At 41.7% G+C, this 13636-nt stretch overlaps 1 protein-coding gene across 13 annotated transcripts in view; it reads left to right on the plus strand.

Moving 5' to 3' along the window:
* The window catches only part of STN1 (STN1 subunit of CST complex), a 44325-nt gene that overhangs the window by 11529 nt on the left and 19160 nt on the right, over window positions 1-13636 (plus strand). For 10 of the 13 annotated variants that reach the window (XM_059173284.1, XM_059173286.1, XM_059173289.1 and 7 more), the window contains 4 exons: window positions 3140-3208; window positions 8443-8610; window positions 9352-9466; window positions 13173-13347. In XM_059173284.1, the coding sequence (XP_059029267.1) occupies window positions 3140-3208; window positions 8443-8610; window positions 9352-9466; window positions 13173-13347 (527 nt within the window). The remainder of the gene's footprint in view (window positions 1-3139; window positions 3209-8442; window positions 8611-9351; window positions 9467-13172; window positions 13348-13636) is intronic. The other 3 variants (XM_059173287.1, XM_059173292.1, XM_059173285.1) reach the window with 2 other exon arrangements.

Consider the following 13636-nt stretch of genomic DNA (forward strand, 5'->3'; position numbering starts at 1 on the left):
TCACTTAACCCCTTTCCCATTCTAGAAATATTAAGGAGATAGGTATGACTGTTCCCCAATAAATGTTCTTTTCAGGGTGGAGGCTAGAAGCAACGAGACACATCTGTGGGCAGTGGGAAAACAAAAAGCACCTGAAGGTTGGGGTAATTGAGAACAGAAAGAAGTTTAGTTCTTGTGAGGCCTGTTCAGGGGCGAGCTGCACCCTCCCTGCTGTCCTCAGGGCCAGCTTGGCTCTTGGGCCACCGGCCAGGCAGCCACTCCTCGCTGTCCTGGGTCTTGCTCCACCTGACTCACTATAGTTCTGTCCTGGGGGGTGTTTCCTGTTCCCACTGACTCATTCCATTGCTGAAACAAAAGGCCAGTGGCCCCGGTGGTGCTGCCCAACCGGGGAGGATGTTGTGCAGCTCTGCAAGGATGCTCCCTTTCCGGGGCATTCCAGCAGCCAGACCTCAGGCTGCCGGCTCCCAGCACCTGTTGGGAGACGTTGCAGGCCAGAAAGTCCAAGGGTTTGGTAGCCGTGCCTGGCAGAGCACTTGGCAGCAACTCAAGCTCATACCTAGAATCCTGGGAGACTCTACTGTTAATGTTTTCACATTTTCTAGAACAAACGTTCATGTGCTCATGTTTTTACTTTACATGATAAACCAAGATTTTACACTGGCCAGAGAAGTGGTGTGCCTAGAGGTATCATACAGTCGTTTTTGAACTCAGAATGTCCTCATTGGTTTATTTTAAAATGACACTCCTATCATAAAATAAAATTTAAAACTAGAGAAATTTTTACTGAAGTACATAAAAGTCATGGGAAACCCTATAAATAAGATAAAAACAATGTCACTGTTTGGGTGAACGTTCCTCTTCATGTTTTTTACTTGTTCCTAATATTGGGGAAATAGAGATGTGTCCTATTTCCTTGTACTATTATGCATATTTTCTTCTCTTAAAATCTCCGAAATGAGGCTTATAATCAGAATGTACATTCGGTGTGGAGTTCCGTTCCAATGTTCCAGAAAAACCCTGCTATTATCGTTTCATGGTCTTAAAGTCATTTCTGTCAAAATACACTACTTAATGTTTTACATAAATTAGATTATATATAAGATTTCTTTTTTAAAATGAATCATGATATCTTTTAATAGCAGTGAACATAAATCTTCATTATAACTTTTTATATGGTATGCCACTGTAATTTATTTAACAAATTCCATATTTATAAGCATTTAGATTATCTCCAACTAACAATATTATAAACAATGTTGCAACAAACAGCCTTATACAAGATGTGTAAATCTGTGTGTGTATTCTGTTTTTCTCTTCAGGATAAATTTCTGGAAGTAATCACTAAGTCAAAGAGTATATACATTTAAAAAATCAACACGTTTCCAAACTTGCTCTTTAGAAATTTGATATGAATTTATATTCCCATTAACAGCATATGAGGATATCAGTATTTTTAATGTTTGTCATTCTAATGGTTGAGAAATTATTTAAGTTTGTTCTTTTCCTGGTAACTAATGAGTTTAGTGTACTGACACATATGTATTTGGCTGTTTTTATATTTTCCGTAAATTATGTATTCTTTCTCCTTGCCATTTTTAGTCTAGTGGTTCTGATCTTTTCTTTTTCTTTTTTTTAAATATTTTATTTATTTATTTGACAGACAGAGATCATAGATAGGCAGAGAGGCAGGCATAGAGAGAGAGGGGGAAGCAGGCTCCCTGCTGAGCAGAGAGCCCGATGTGGGGCTTGATCCCAGGACCCTGAGATCATGACCTGAGTGAAGGCAGAGGCTTAACCCACTGAGCCACCCAGGGACCCGGTTCTGATCTTTTCTTATTCATTTGTATGAGCGAGCTATCTATCTATCTATCTATCTATTTATTTGTTTGAAAGGGGGAGCAGAGGGAGAGAGAGAATCTCAAGCAGACTCTGTGCTGAGTGCAGACATGGGGCTTGATCTCACAACCCTGAGATCATGACCTGAGACAAAATCAAGAGGCAGATGCTCAACGGATTGATCCACCCAGGCGCCCCTGTGTGAGCTCTTTATGTATTAAGACCCTCGCCCTGTCATTTGGAAAATTACTGTAAGGTATTACTTTTTAGTTGGCCTTCTATATCAGACTTTTAAAAATGAGTTCTAATCTTCAAGTCTGGTTAAAGAAGTCTCTTCCAACCAGCTGTAAGCCCAAGGTCCAAACATATTTACCCATATTTTCTTCCTATCTATTTTTAAGTTTACCTGTTTTTCATTTAATAAAAATCTATTTAGAATTTATTTTCCTATAAGAAATATTTTTCTTGGCTTCTGCTTCCAGTGCAGGTTTAAACCAGTAATAAAAAAATTTGCCTTATATTCTGTATTACATGTGCATTTACAACAGTCTCACTGATGATTTTTTTAAAAAACCACTGGTCTCTTTTTTTTGAGGTTTTCAGAAATTAGAGAAAACACCTCTCATACCAAACAACTCCAGTTCCTCTGCAGTTATAAATCCATGTACAATGGGAATTCTGTATGTGTGTGTTGCACTAGGGATAAAATAAGCCAAAATTATTTATGTGATTAAAGTATAAATATGTTCCAGTATGAAAACAAAACTTTGGTCTTCTGCAATATACTTGGCTTTCCTTTTGTCCCCTGCAGTATTAAGGACTGGGCAGAAGCTCATTCATAAAGAGAAGTGGGATGCTTTGTCTTGGGAGGCTGTGGAGCTCGTGAAAGGGTGGATGGTGAGAGATGGTTGCCCTCCGAGTCTTTTCACCATGGGCTGTATCAGCGCACTCTTGCTTCAGGGTCGGAGGCCAAGGCCCAGTTTGCATGTTAGCATTCATGGAGATGTCTGTACTTAAGCTCCTGAGGATGGTGAGGACAGGAATCACCGGTACCTCCAAGGCGGACTGAGTGAAATGTTGACTGCCTTAGGCTCATGTATCACAACGAGCCGTGCAGACGGGCATTTCCTGTCGGTGTACCTGCAGACATTACTTCTGGGAATGGAAGGAGAGTTTCACGAGGGGTTAGCCCAGCCAGGCTATTGAAAGATGCATTTTGGGGTATGGCTGAATGCGATGACGACCCGCTCATTCACTCGCGATGCCCGGATCTCTCTTCTGCCCTTTTGCACTTCTCTTGCAGTGGATGACAGCACTGGAGTTATCAATTGTATCTGCTGGAAAAAGTCGAACAATCACGAGGCTTCATCAGGTACTTTCATTGGACATCCTCCTCTACTTTCCAGCTAACCAATGGTGTTTACTCAAGGGGGCTCATCAGAACAACTGTAGGGCTAAGTTTACATATTTGGCCACTGGTGAATTCTGTGGATCAGCCCGAAGCACTAAACCTGGAGCTCTGGGCCCTCGGCTGACTGATGTCACAGAAGAGCAAGTCGTATTTCTTTCTGCTATCTCCTCTTTGGTGCTCACTTCCTTCTGAGCCTGCCTGCCAGTGTGGGACCAGGTCGCGGGGAGGTGGAGCATTTCCTTTTACTGTGGTCGTTATCACGGAAGTCGAGGTGTTTTAGCCTAGTTGCCAGTCGGCTCAGAATCCCTTTGTTCCACATGTAACCCTTAACCAAAGGTTTTGGGAGATTTTTCCTTTTGCATGATGGCCACTAACGTCTGTGCTGCCATGATCCAGATTTTCTGAAATCTCAGGGATACCAGAAATTCTAAGATTGATGAGAAGGTAAATAGGATTCCTTTGAAGTTAACTATTGAGTAACATGAACTAAAAAGAAACTTTATTTATTGTTTTTAAAGATTTTGTTTATTCGAGAAAGAGAGAGAGAGAGCGAGAGAATGAGAGAGAGCACGAGCAGGGAACAGGGGTAGAGAGGCAGAGGGAGAAGCAGACTCCCTGCTGAGCAAGGAGCCTGATGGAGGCTCCATCCCAGGAACTTGGGATCATGACCTGAGCCAAAGGCAGTAACTTAACCAACTAAGCCACCCAGATGCTCTGGAAAGAAACTTTAAAATTGTATATTGAACCCACTAACTATAACTGAAACAGCATTTGGAATTCCTTGAGTATATTTTAATAGGCCCTAGGGAGTTTTTTCAGTTAAGTTCATAATTAAAAAAAAATATATTGGACAATACTGATGATCAGTACACACAGGGCAGTGCCATACACACTGGGGTCATTCATGAAATACTGCCTGCTATACTATCTAACATCTGTATCCATCTCCTTGGGTGATACACGGTGTCTTTCCTCTTTGCCATTACCTGCCAGGATCTCAGCTTCTTACTTTGACTGTCCGGACCAGTGCAATGGCTCTTCACTTAATTTTTGGACGTATTTACATTTAGAACTTGGCCACCATCGCTTCTCGGCCTTTTGGCTAAGATCAAGTGTAGAACTTGGCCACCAGTTTCCTATGACTTCAGTGTTCCATTCCTTATTTGGGAACATCTTAATCATTGGCACTGCTTTGCTTAGGACGCTTTGTAGGTATTAAAAAAAAAAAAAAAAAAAAATTAAGGGGTGTGCCCAGGTGGCTCAGAGGGTTAAGCCTCTGCCTTCTTCAGCTCAGGTCATGGTCTCAGGGTCCTGGGATCGAGCCCCGAATTGGGCTCTCTGTTCAGCTTGGAGCCTGCTTCCCCCTCTCTCTCTACCTGCCTCTCTGCCTACTTGTGATCTCTCTCTGTGTGTTAAATAAATAAAAATCTTTTAAAAAAAAATTAAGACAACAGGTTTTATACGGCTGTTTCAGAGCTAAGAAATAAACCTATAAGACAATCAGATTCTTGAATTTTCATATAGCTGTGTCTAGGATATTAAAATCAGTTTGCAGACTTACAGTTTTAGTGTTGTCAAAACCTTCAATCAGAGCATGTTGTTTGAATATATGTGCTTGTTTCAGGCCATGGAGCAGCAGACTTGTTCTCTACAGGGTCAGATAGACAATGTTTTCTGCTTTGTGGGCTCTCTGGTCTGCACCTTGATTACCCAGCGTTGCCATGGGGATACAGAAGCGGCCACACACAGTACATACAGTAAAACTTTATTTACCAAAACAGGTTGTGGGTGGATTTGGCCCAGGGGCTGTAGGTTGCTGATTCCTATTTTAGACATTGTTCTAATTTCAAAATCGACTCTTTTTTTTTTTTTTTTTAAAGAATGACCTTAGGAATACTGTATAACTTATATTTAGTCATTTTTTAGATAAAATGGCTACTGAGAGTGAGATTTTTAAAAGATTTGTAAGTAGATGAATAGATGAACCGTCACAGTGGGCAGCCTTAATTGGAAATTCCTTTGAGAATAAAAAGAGTAAGAGCGCAAGGAGAAAGCCCAAAAAGGATTCTCATCATGTTACATACAAAGTGATATTTTAAAATTATTCCTGACTAGCCCATTCTCTCCTTTTCATCTAATTGCCCTCAATTTAAAAGCTTTCCCCTGGAATGTAGCCAATGAAGACAATTTTTTTTTAAACAAAATTTAGTCTGAGTCAAAATCTTGTTCTAGTCCGTTAAGGTGTATGAGAATAGGCCATTAATTCCTATAAATTAAATTGGACTGGCTTGTGAGACAAATTAAGAAAGCTTGACCCTTTGGGGGTGGGGGGGTGCTATCTCCCAGCATGGAATAGGCTACTTAAAATGCAGTCGGTTAGGCTCCAGCCATCTCATTAGGTTCACCAAATTACAGAGCTCAAGCCGTCCTTTCCAGAGTTTGGCTCACCCTTTAAATGAAAGCTGGGCCTCGTTCTCAGACTGGCTGCCTGTCCAGTCATTTCAGCAGTGCTGTAGGAAGCATTTATTATGACATGTTTTCAGTTCAGCCCAAGTACAAGGTGGCTGGACGGGACAGGAACACAGATGGTATAACGTTTTATAAAGTAGCACTTGGGTGTTTTTTGAAGAAAGCCAGTAAGCTGAGTACCGTTAGTGCCGATAGTGTCTAGATTCCTAGGTGTTGGTTACTGGATACAGAGTGCCCCATACTCCCTGGTTGCTCTTTCCCCGGATAAGGTAGATGCGGTACAAGAAAAGTAGTGCCTTTGCACTTTACAAAGCCGCAGTCATCTAAGTTGTGTTAGATTAGAAAGACAGTGCGATCAATAGGCTAATAGAACCTTTGTTCATTCATTATAGGAACACTAAGTGTATGACAGACCAGCAATGAATCAAGAGCAGGAAATACAGGAGCATTTAACAAATGTTGTTGGCTCAGGTAGATAAAAATATTTTTAAAAGAGGTGACCGTGATCTGTATCTTCCAGCTTGCATGACATAACCCAAAGAAGATGGAGTTGTGTATTTATCACAGCAAATATGGGGTATACATGTTAAACTCTGATAAGTCCTTAGCTGTTAAAGCACCAAAAACTATCATCAGTGACCATAGGATAGACTAAATATTTTTTTCAAACTTTTATGTAGTAAAATGAAATAAAAAAGCATAGAAAAGCAGTGGAATGGGGGGGGGGGGAGTGGATGTAATGAGCAGAACTGAGAAAGCTTCCCTAAAAATTTTTCAGAAGTTAACATGAAGTATTCAAAATACGCGAAGGATACATAGAATGAGTAAGATGATTTCTTACACGTAAAGAAATACAGAGAACGAATCATCTTATATAAAAACATAGAGCCTGTCTGGCAGTTTAAAAGCAAAAATAAAACATCATGGAATCATTATATATTTTTTAAGGTACTAAACATCCAAGCCAGTGTAGGAGCTACAAGTGTGTGTGCATCGCTGGCCACACCTTGTAAAAAGAGAACGGTTGGAATGTTTCTTTCTGGCAAAACTTCTGACAATATGTAATGAACTGTGAACCTGTTTTTAACTTCTCTGTCTGGTAATTCCCAACAAGAATTACACGCAAGAAAAACACGCAATTTTGTCTAGAGGGCTTCGTTACTTGTTTTTTTACAAATAGCTGACATTTATAGACCATTTCCTGTGGCTCTGACATTGTGCCAAACCCATGATGTAAGGGTTAACTTAGATCATATGCAACAGTTCTGTGTGCAAGGTGGACTGTGTTGTTACCCACAACTCGTAGTTGAGGCAACCCTGGTGCAGTGAGGTTAACAGCCTGCCCGCGGTCTCAGAGCTACTAGGAGGTGAGTGGAGATTTCAACCCGGTCTGTCTAACTCCATTATCCAAGTGCTGACCTCTAAGTCCCATCTGGTGCCGGTGATTAAAGCCAGAATAAAAAATTACAGGGGTGCCTGGGTGGCTCAGTGGGTTAAGTCTCTGCCTTTAGCTCAGGTCACAATCTCAGGGTCCTGGGATTGAGCCCCACATCGGGCTCTCTGCTCAGTAGGAGCCTGCTTCCCCACCCGCCGACCACTCATGATATTTCTCTCTCTGTCAAATAAATAAATAAAGTTTCAAAAATATTACAGAAAGAGGGGAGAATGGGACATTTAACATGACTAGCTCATCGAACTGTGGCTTGTTAACATGCCAGTGCTCTATGATTTTTTAAAGTGCTTGAGTTGTATAGATTCTGTAGATACACGTGTGTATCTGAACTTGGCCCAGGCAGAAAATCAGAATGTCGAATTGTTTACACACCCCAGCTGTATCGGGAAAACACGAGAATGCTCACGGGGCAGGCAGCAGAGAATAAAGAATAATAAGCAGGAAGGGACTGGAGTCAGGAACCGCCTGGATTCAAACTGCAGCTTTATGGCTGGCTAGCTGTTTTACTTTGTGCAAGTTGCTTGACCTCTCTGTGACTCAGTGTCCTCTATAGAATGAGGCCAAGAATGAATGGGTGTAGCGGTGAGGTTTAGGTGTGCTAATCCACTATAAAGTCTTAGAGCAGTGCCTATAGTACCCAAGTACTCATGGCTGTGCTTACTATTTAATACAATTAGAAATTAAACTTAAGTAATAGAAATGACTTAGAATTGAATGTGCATTGGGTTATTTTCACCATGAAGTTGCTTAAACTTACTGTTTTAAGGGGTGTGAGAATGTGTGTGTGAGAGAGAGAGAGATCACCGCAGTGACCCAACAAAGTGGGAAATCAGCCTGAGGCACATTCACCTTCCCCATAAACAGGACTGCATATGGAGACCTGGGTCCCCTCTTTTCCTATGCCAGATTGGTCTTCATGCAAAGACACTTGAAAGGGTTGCTGAGAGCTATTCCTACCAAACCCAGCTGAATCCTACAGAATTCAGCTCAGGACCACATAGAGCCCTTTGAGGTCACTGGCAATGCAGGAGCAGGGAGAGCATGTTGGAGCCCTGCCAGAACTGCCTTACTTGGATTATCAGGCCTCCTAGACTCCGTTCCCATTATCCTCCTTTCAAATAGTTACAGCTTGGGCCTTGTGTTCAGCAGAGGATTTCAGAAGGGTATGCAGGTTTCTTACAGTAGAGCAGCTTATCAGAAGGAGAATGACCCAACACCATCTCACACCTGTGGCACAGTGATCGTGTTATGCTTCTGTCTCTTCTGGTCCTAGCAACTACAGCTATGGCAACGCTAGGGGCGCTGAACTTAACCTCACAGCTTAAGAAGCTGCAAGACACCATTGAGCAGAAGACAAAGATCAAAATTGGGGACATTGTCCAGATCAGAGGTTATGTCCACACATACAGAGAAGAACGAGAGATTCGTGTCACTACTTACTGTAAGCACAAGTTACCTCTGCCAAACTGGTTGATATTCTGGGTGTGTGTCCAGTAAACTCTGGGTTTGCTAAAAGTCAAATGGTGGAAAAGTTCAGATTTTTTTTTAAAAAAAAGTAACTCTCTACTGGAGGAAATTTTATTTCCTAACAGGCTTTCTTTAGAAAAGCAGCATTTCTTAACTTTATTTTGAAGAGCAGTGACTAGAAATTGGGGAAGAAAACCAATGATGTATTATATATACCCAGCAAATTTATTTGGGCCACGTCAGAGTTAATGTACTTTGAAGTTTGAAGTGGCAGTCCACGTAGGGTACAGTGTTCCTATTCTTTAAAATGATAGAGATTTCTTGAACACTGCTGAGTCCATTAACTTTGAAGGAAAAGAGGTTATCGGAAATACGATAGTCCCACATCCTCTGAGTGATATGTTTTGCAGGGCTCTAGCTGACTTGGGTTGGAAATCCCACAGATGACCCGTTATTTGCCATCGTAGCAGATGGGTGAATAAGGGAATGTGCTTTCCCTGGTTCCAGTCTGCTGCTGGACAAGCCTGTGATGCTGGGGGCATTGCATTCCCTCTCAAAGGATGCCTGGGACCCACACTAAACGTGCATCTAGAATGTATGCTCCTTGGGCACCTAGAGGAAGGGTGACCCACTGGGTGCCTAGCAACAGTTTGGACATGGGAAAGAGCTGATCTCATTGTATTTCTATGGCATGTTTTCCCCCACGGCTTGTTAGATAAAGTGGATGATCCCGTGTGCAACATTCAAATCTCGAGAATGCTGGAGCTGCCCCGTATCTACAGGAAGGTTTACGACCAGCCTTTCCGCAGCCCAGCCCTAGAGCAAGAAAGGTAAGCTGTGGCCTCTCCCTGCTGAAGATGTGATGATGGCAGTAAGGCCAAGCAGTGGGCGCCCAGATGCTGGGGTGGGCCGGGGTTCAAATCCTGAAGGGTCCACACTCACGGAGGGGCTCCGGGCAAGTCCACTTACTCCCCATATGCCTTCATTTTCTTACCTGCAAAGTGAAGATAGTAATAGTACAGATATTCTAAGGTTCTTGTGAGGAAAATGTGTGTGTAATAGGGAGTCCCTGAAGGAGTGCAGGGAGCAGAGAAAATGTATTTGAGGAAATAATGGATAAAGTTTTTCCAGGTTTGCTGAAACTATATAAATGCACAGATCCAGGAAGCTCAATGAGCCCCCAAGGCAAGAAACCAAAAGAAAACTGCCCTGGAACCTCAAAATCAAAATACTACTCTATGACACATTCTAACAAAAAACTGTATAAAATTATGCCCGTCATTCCCAACCCGGACTGATTTTACTTTCTTGTGTGTAGAGGGGGGAAATGGGAGAACTAAGAATATGTGTATACTTGTTAGTGCCTGCATCAGAGAACTCTGAGAGCTGCCAGAAAACCAGTAATAGCTTCTTCCTACGGGTAGAACTGAAAAAAGTTTAGAAAGGAGACTTTACTGTGTACCCTTTAATTTTTTTTCTAAGAATTTATTTTGAGAAAGAGTGCATGGAGCTGGGGGTGGATGGGGAGGGGCTGAGGGCGTGGGAGAGGAGGAGAGAACTTTAAGCAGACTCTGCACTGAGCACAGAGCCTGACGCAGGGCTCTGTCTCACGACCACCAGATCATGACCCGAGCCAAAAGCAGGAATCGGCCACTTAGCCTGGGAGCCACCCAGGCACCGCGCCCTCCATCGCTGCTTTAATTTTTTTAAACATACATATATTACATATTCAAAAAATGTATGTTAATTTTTTTTTTTTTATTTTTTTTTAGATTTTTTATTTATTTATTTGACAGAGAGAGATCACAAGCAGGCAGAGAGGCAGGCAGAGAGAGAGAGAGGAGGAAGCAGGCTCCCTGCTGAGCAGAGAGCCCGATGCGGGACTCGATCCCAGGACCCTGAGATCATGACCTGAGCCGAAGGCAGCGGCCCAACCCACTGAGCCACCCAGGCGCCCTCAAAAAATGTATGTTAAAAAAAAAACAAACTCTAGATCTGGGGAAAGTAAGAGTGGAAGTTCCCCATTTTCCTGCCCCAGTACCATTTCCCAGAGGTTGCCACCATGCGTAGGTTGAGGTGTATCCTTTTAGACATTTTTCTTCTGTGCATCTACAAGCATGAATATTCACCCATATATTTTATGGGTTGTCATCTGCTTTTTAATACAAATGGGAACATACTTTATATACTGTTCTGCAGCTTGACTTTTTTTTCAGAATTTCTCATGAATATTTTAGTTCCTAGAGTCCTGCCTCATCCTTTTAAACAACTGCAGAGTACTCACTGTACGACTGCCCTTTATGTCAGAAACAAGCGTTATGGGGCGCCTGGGTGGCTCAGTGGGTTAAGCCACTGCCTTTGGCTCAGGTCATGATCTCAGGGTCCTGGGATCGAGTCCCGCATCGGGTTCTCTGCTCCGCAGGGAGCCTGCTTCCTCCTCTCTCTCTCTCTGCCTGCTTCTATGCCTACCTGTGATCTTTCTCTGTCAAATAAATAAATAAAATCTTTAAAAAAAAAAAAAAAAAAAAAAAAAAAAAAAAAAAGAAACAAGCGTTATTATTGAACAGACTGATTACCAGTAATGAATTTGAATCAGTGGTCAGAACACTCCCAAAACACAAAAGTCTAGGACCAGATGGCTTCACAGGTGAATTCTATCAAACATTTAAAAAAAGAGTTAATGCTTATTCTCCTTGAACTATTGCAGAAAATAGAAGGGAAAAGAAAGTTTCCAAATACATTCTGTGCCGCAAGCATTACCCTGACACTGAAACCAGACAGACACGCTATACAAATAGAAAACTGCAGGCCCATATCCCTGCTGCACATGGAAAATCCTCAACAAAATACCAGCAAACTGCATTAACAATGCATTAAAAGGATCATTCGCCATGATCACGTGGGATTTATTCTGGGAATGCATGGATTGTTTAATATCCACAAATCAATCAACATGAGACACCACATTAATAAAACAAAGCACGAGAGTCACATGATCATTTCAGTAGATGCAGAAAAGGCATTTGATAAATGCCCAACAGTCATTCATGGCAAAAGCTCTCAACTGAGGAGGCTTAGAGTGTACATAGTATAGTGAAGGCCATATATGAAAACCCCACAACTAACATCGTATGCACTGGTGGAAAACAGCGTCTCCTCTCAGATCAGGAACAAGACAAAGAAACCCACTCTTGCCCCTTTCATTCATCATCATACTAGAAAGCCTAGCCATAGCAGTCAGGCAAGAAAAAGAAATAAAAGGCATCCAAATTGGTAAGGAAAGAGTTAAACTGTCGATACGGGCAGATGACATGATACTAAATATAGACAAGTCCTAAAGATGCCACCAAAACAAATCATTAAAACTACAAATGAGTACTGTATGGTGACTAACAACATAATAATAATAATAAAAAAAGGAAACTACAAATGAATTCAGTAGAGTTGTAGGATATAGAGTTAATACACAGAAATTGGTTACATTCCTATGCACTAATAACAAAGCAGAAGGAAAAATTAAGAAAACAATTCCATTTACAGTTGCACCAAAAAGAATAGAATACCTAGGGAAAAACTTAACCAAGGAGTTAGAAGACTTGTACTCTGAAAACTATAAAACATTGATGAAAAAATTGAAGGTGACAAAAATGGAAAGATATTCCATGCTCATGGACTGGAAGAATTAGTATTGTTAAAAGGTCTATACTGCCCAAAGCAATCTATGGATTCAATGCAATGCTTATCAAAATACCAACAGCATTTTTCAAAGAACTAGAACAGATAATCTTAGAATTTCTATTGAACCACAGAAGACCCAAATACCCAAAGCAATCTTGAGAATGAAGAACAAAGCTTAAGGTATCACAATCCCAGATTTCAAGATACACTACACAGCCACAGTAATCAAAACAAGTATGGTACTAGCACAAACTAGACACATAGGTCGGTGGAACAGAATAGAGAGCCCAGAAATGAATCCACATTTATGTGCTCAATCTCTGACAAAGGAGGCAAAAATATACAATGGGGGAAAAATCGGTTTAAAAAAAATTAAAAATAGAAACGCCATATGATCCAGTAATTCTACTACTGGGTATTTACCCAAAGAAAACAAAACACCCCCATGTTTATTGCAGCCTTATAAACAGAGGTCAAGTTATGGAAACAAGCTAAGCATCCATCAAAGGGGAGGAGTGTGTGGGGTGGGGGATGGACAAAATGGGTGAAGGAAAGTAGATACGGGTTTCTAGGTATAGAATGAATATGTCGTAGGGATAAAAGATACAGCACAGGGAATACAGTCAGCAGGACTGTAATAGCTCTGTATGGTGACAGATGGTACCGCGCTTGTGAACGTAGCGTAGTATAGACTTGTCAGTTGCTGTGTTGTACACCTTAATTTAAAAGTGGGTGTCAGCTGTACTTCAGGCAATCGAACAAACATCAATATAGTGTCACATGTCCCAGCTGAATTTCTGTTTTAAAAAGAAGCAAAGGTGATAGTTTTCTGCAGGGCTTTTCAAAACTTTCCCCCAGCAGTGATCCAGGTGCCTTGGACCTTGCCAATCTCACGTGTTTGCTGAGTGAAAGAGCCAAAGAATTCCTTGTGGAGAACAAAGTGCAAACCTTTTACCAGCAGGAATTGGAAATTGTGGAGTCTCTGCTGTCCCTTGCCAATCAGCCTGTGATTCACAGCGCAGGCCCTGAGCAGGTAGGTGCAGCACTCATGCCCATGTGAGAACTCAGGTCCTCTGTCCCGTATGTGCAGCTCAAGGGTGTGGGCAAACATGACTGTGGCATGGACACTCAGAGTGTAGACCCAGGGCATGGAAGTTCTTGTGCTAGTCCGTGTTTCTCTTCTGGAAAGGTCACTGACCACTAAGAATTTGAAATGAGAATGCACCTGCCCTTTTGCCCTCCTCACTTAATCTCAGTAAACTTAATCTTTGGGTAGAGGGAAAAAGTAGTTTAAGGTTCATACTGTTCCTTAGTATTTATGA

The sequence above is a fragment of the Mustela lutreola genome, chromosome 4 (assembly GCF_030435805.1).
Source record: "Mustela lutreola isolate mMusLut2 chromosome 4, mMusLut2.pri, whole genome shotgun sequence".
In the NCBI taxonomy this organism is placed as follows: Eukaryota; Metazoa; Chordata; class Mammalia; order Carnivora; family Mustelidae; genus Mustela; species Mustela lutreola.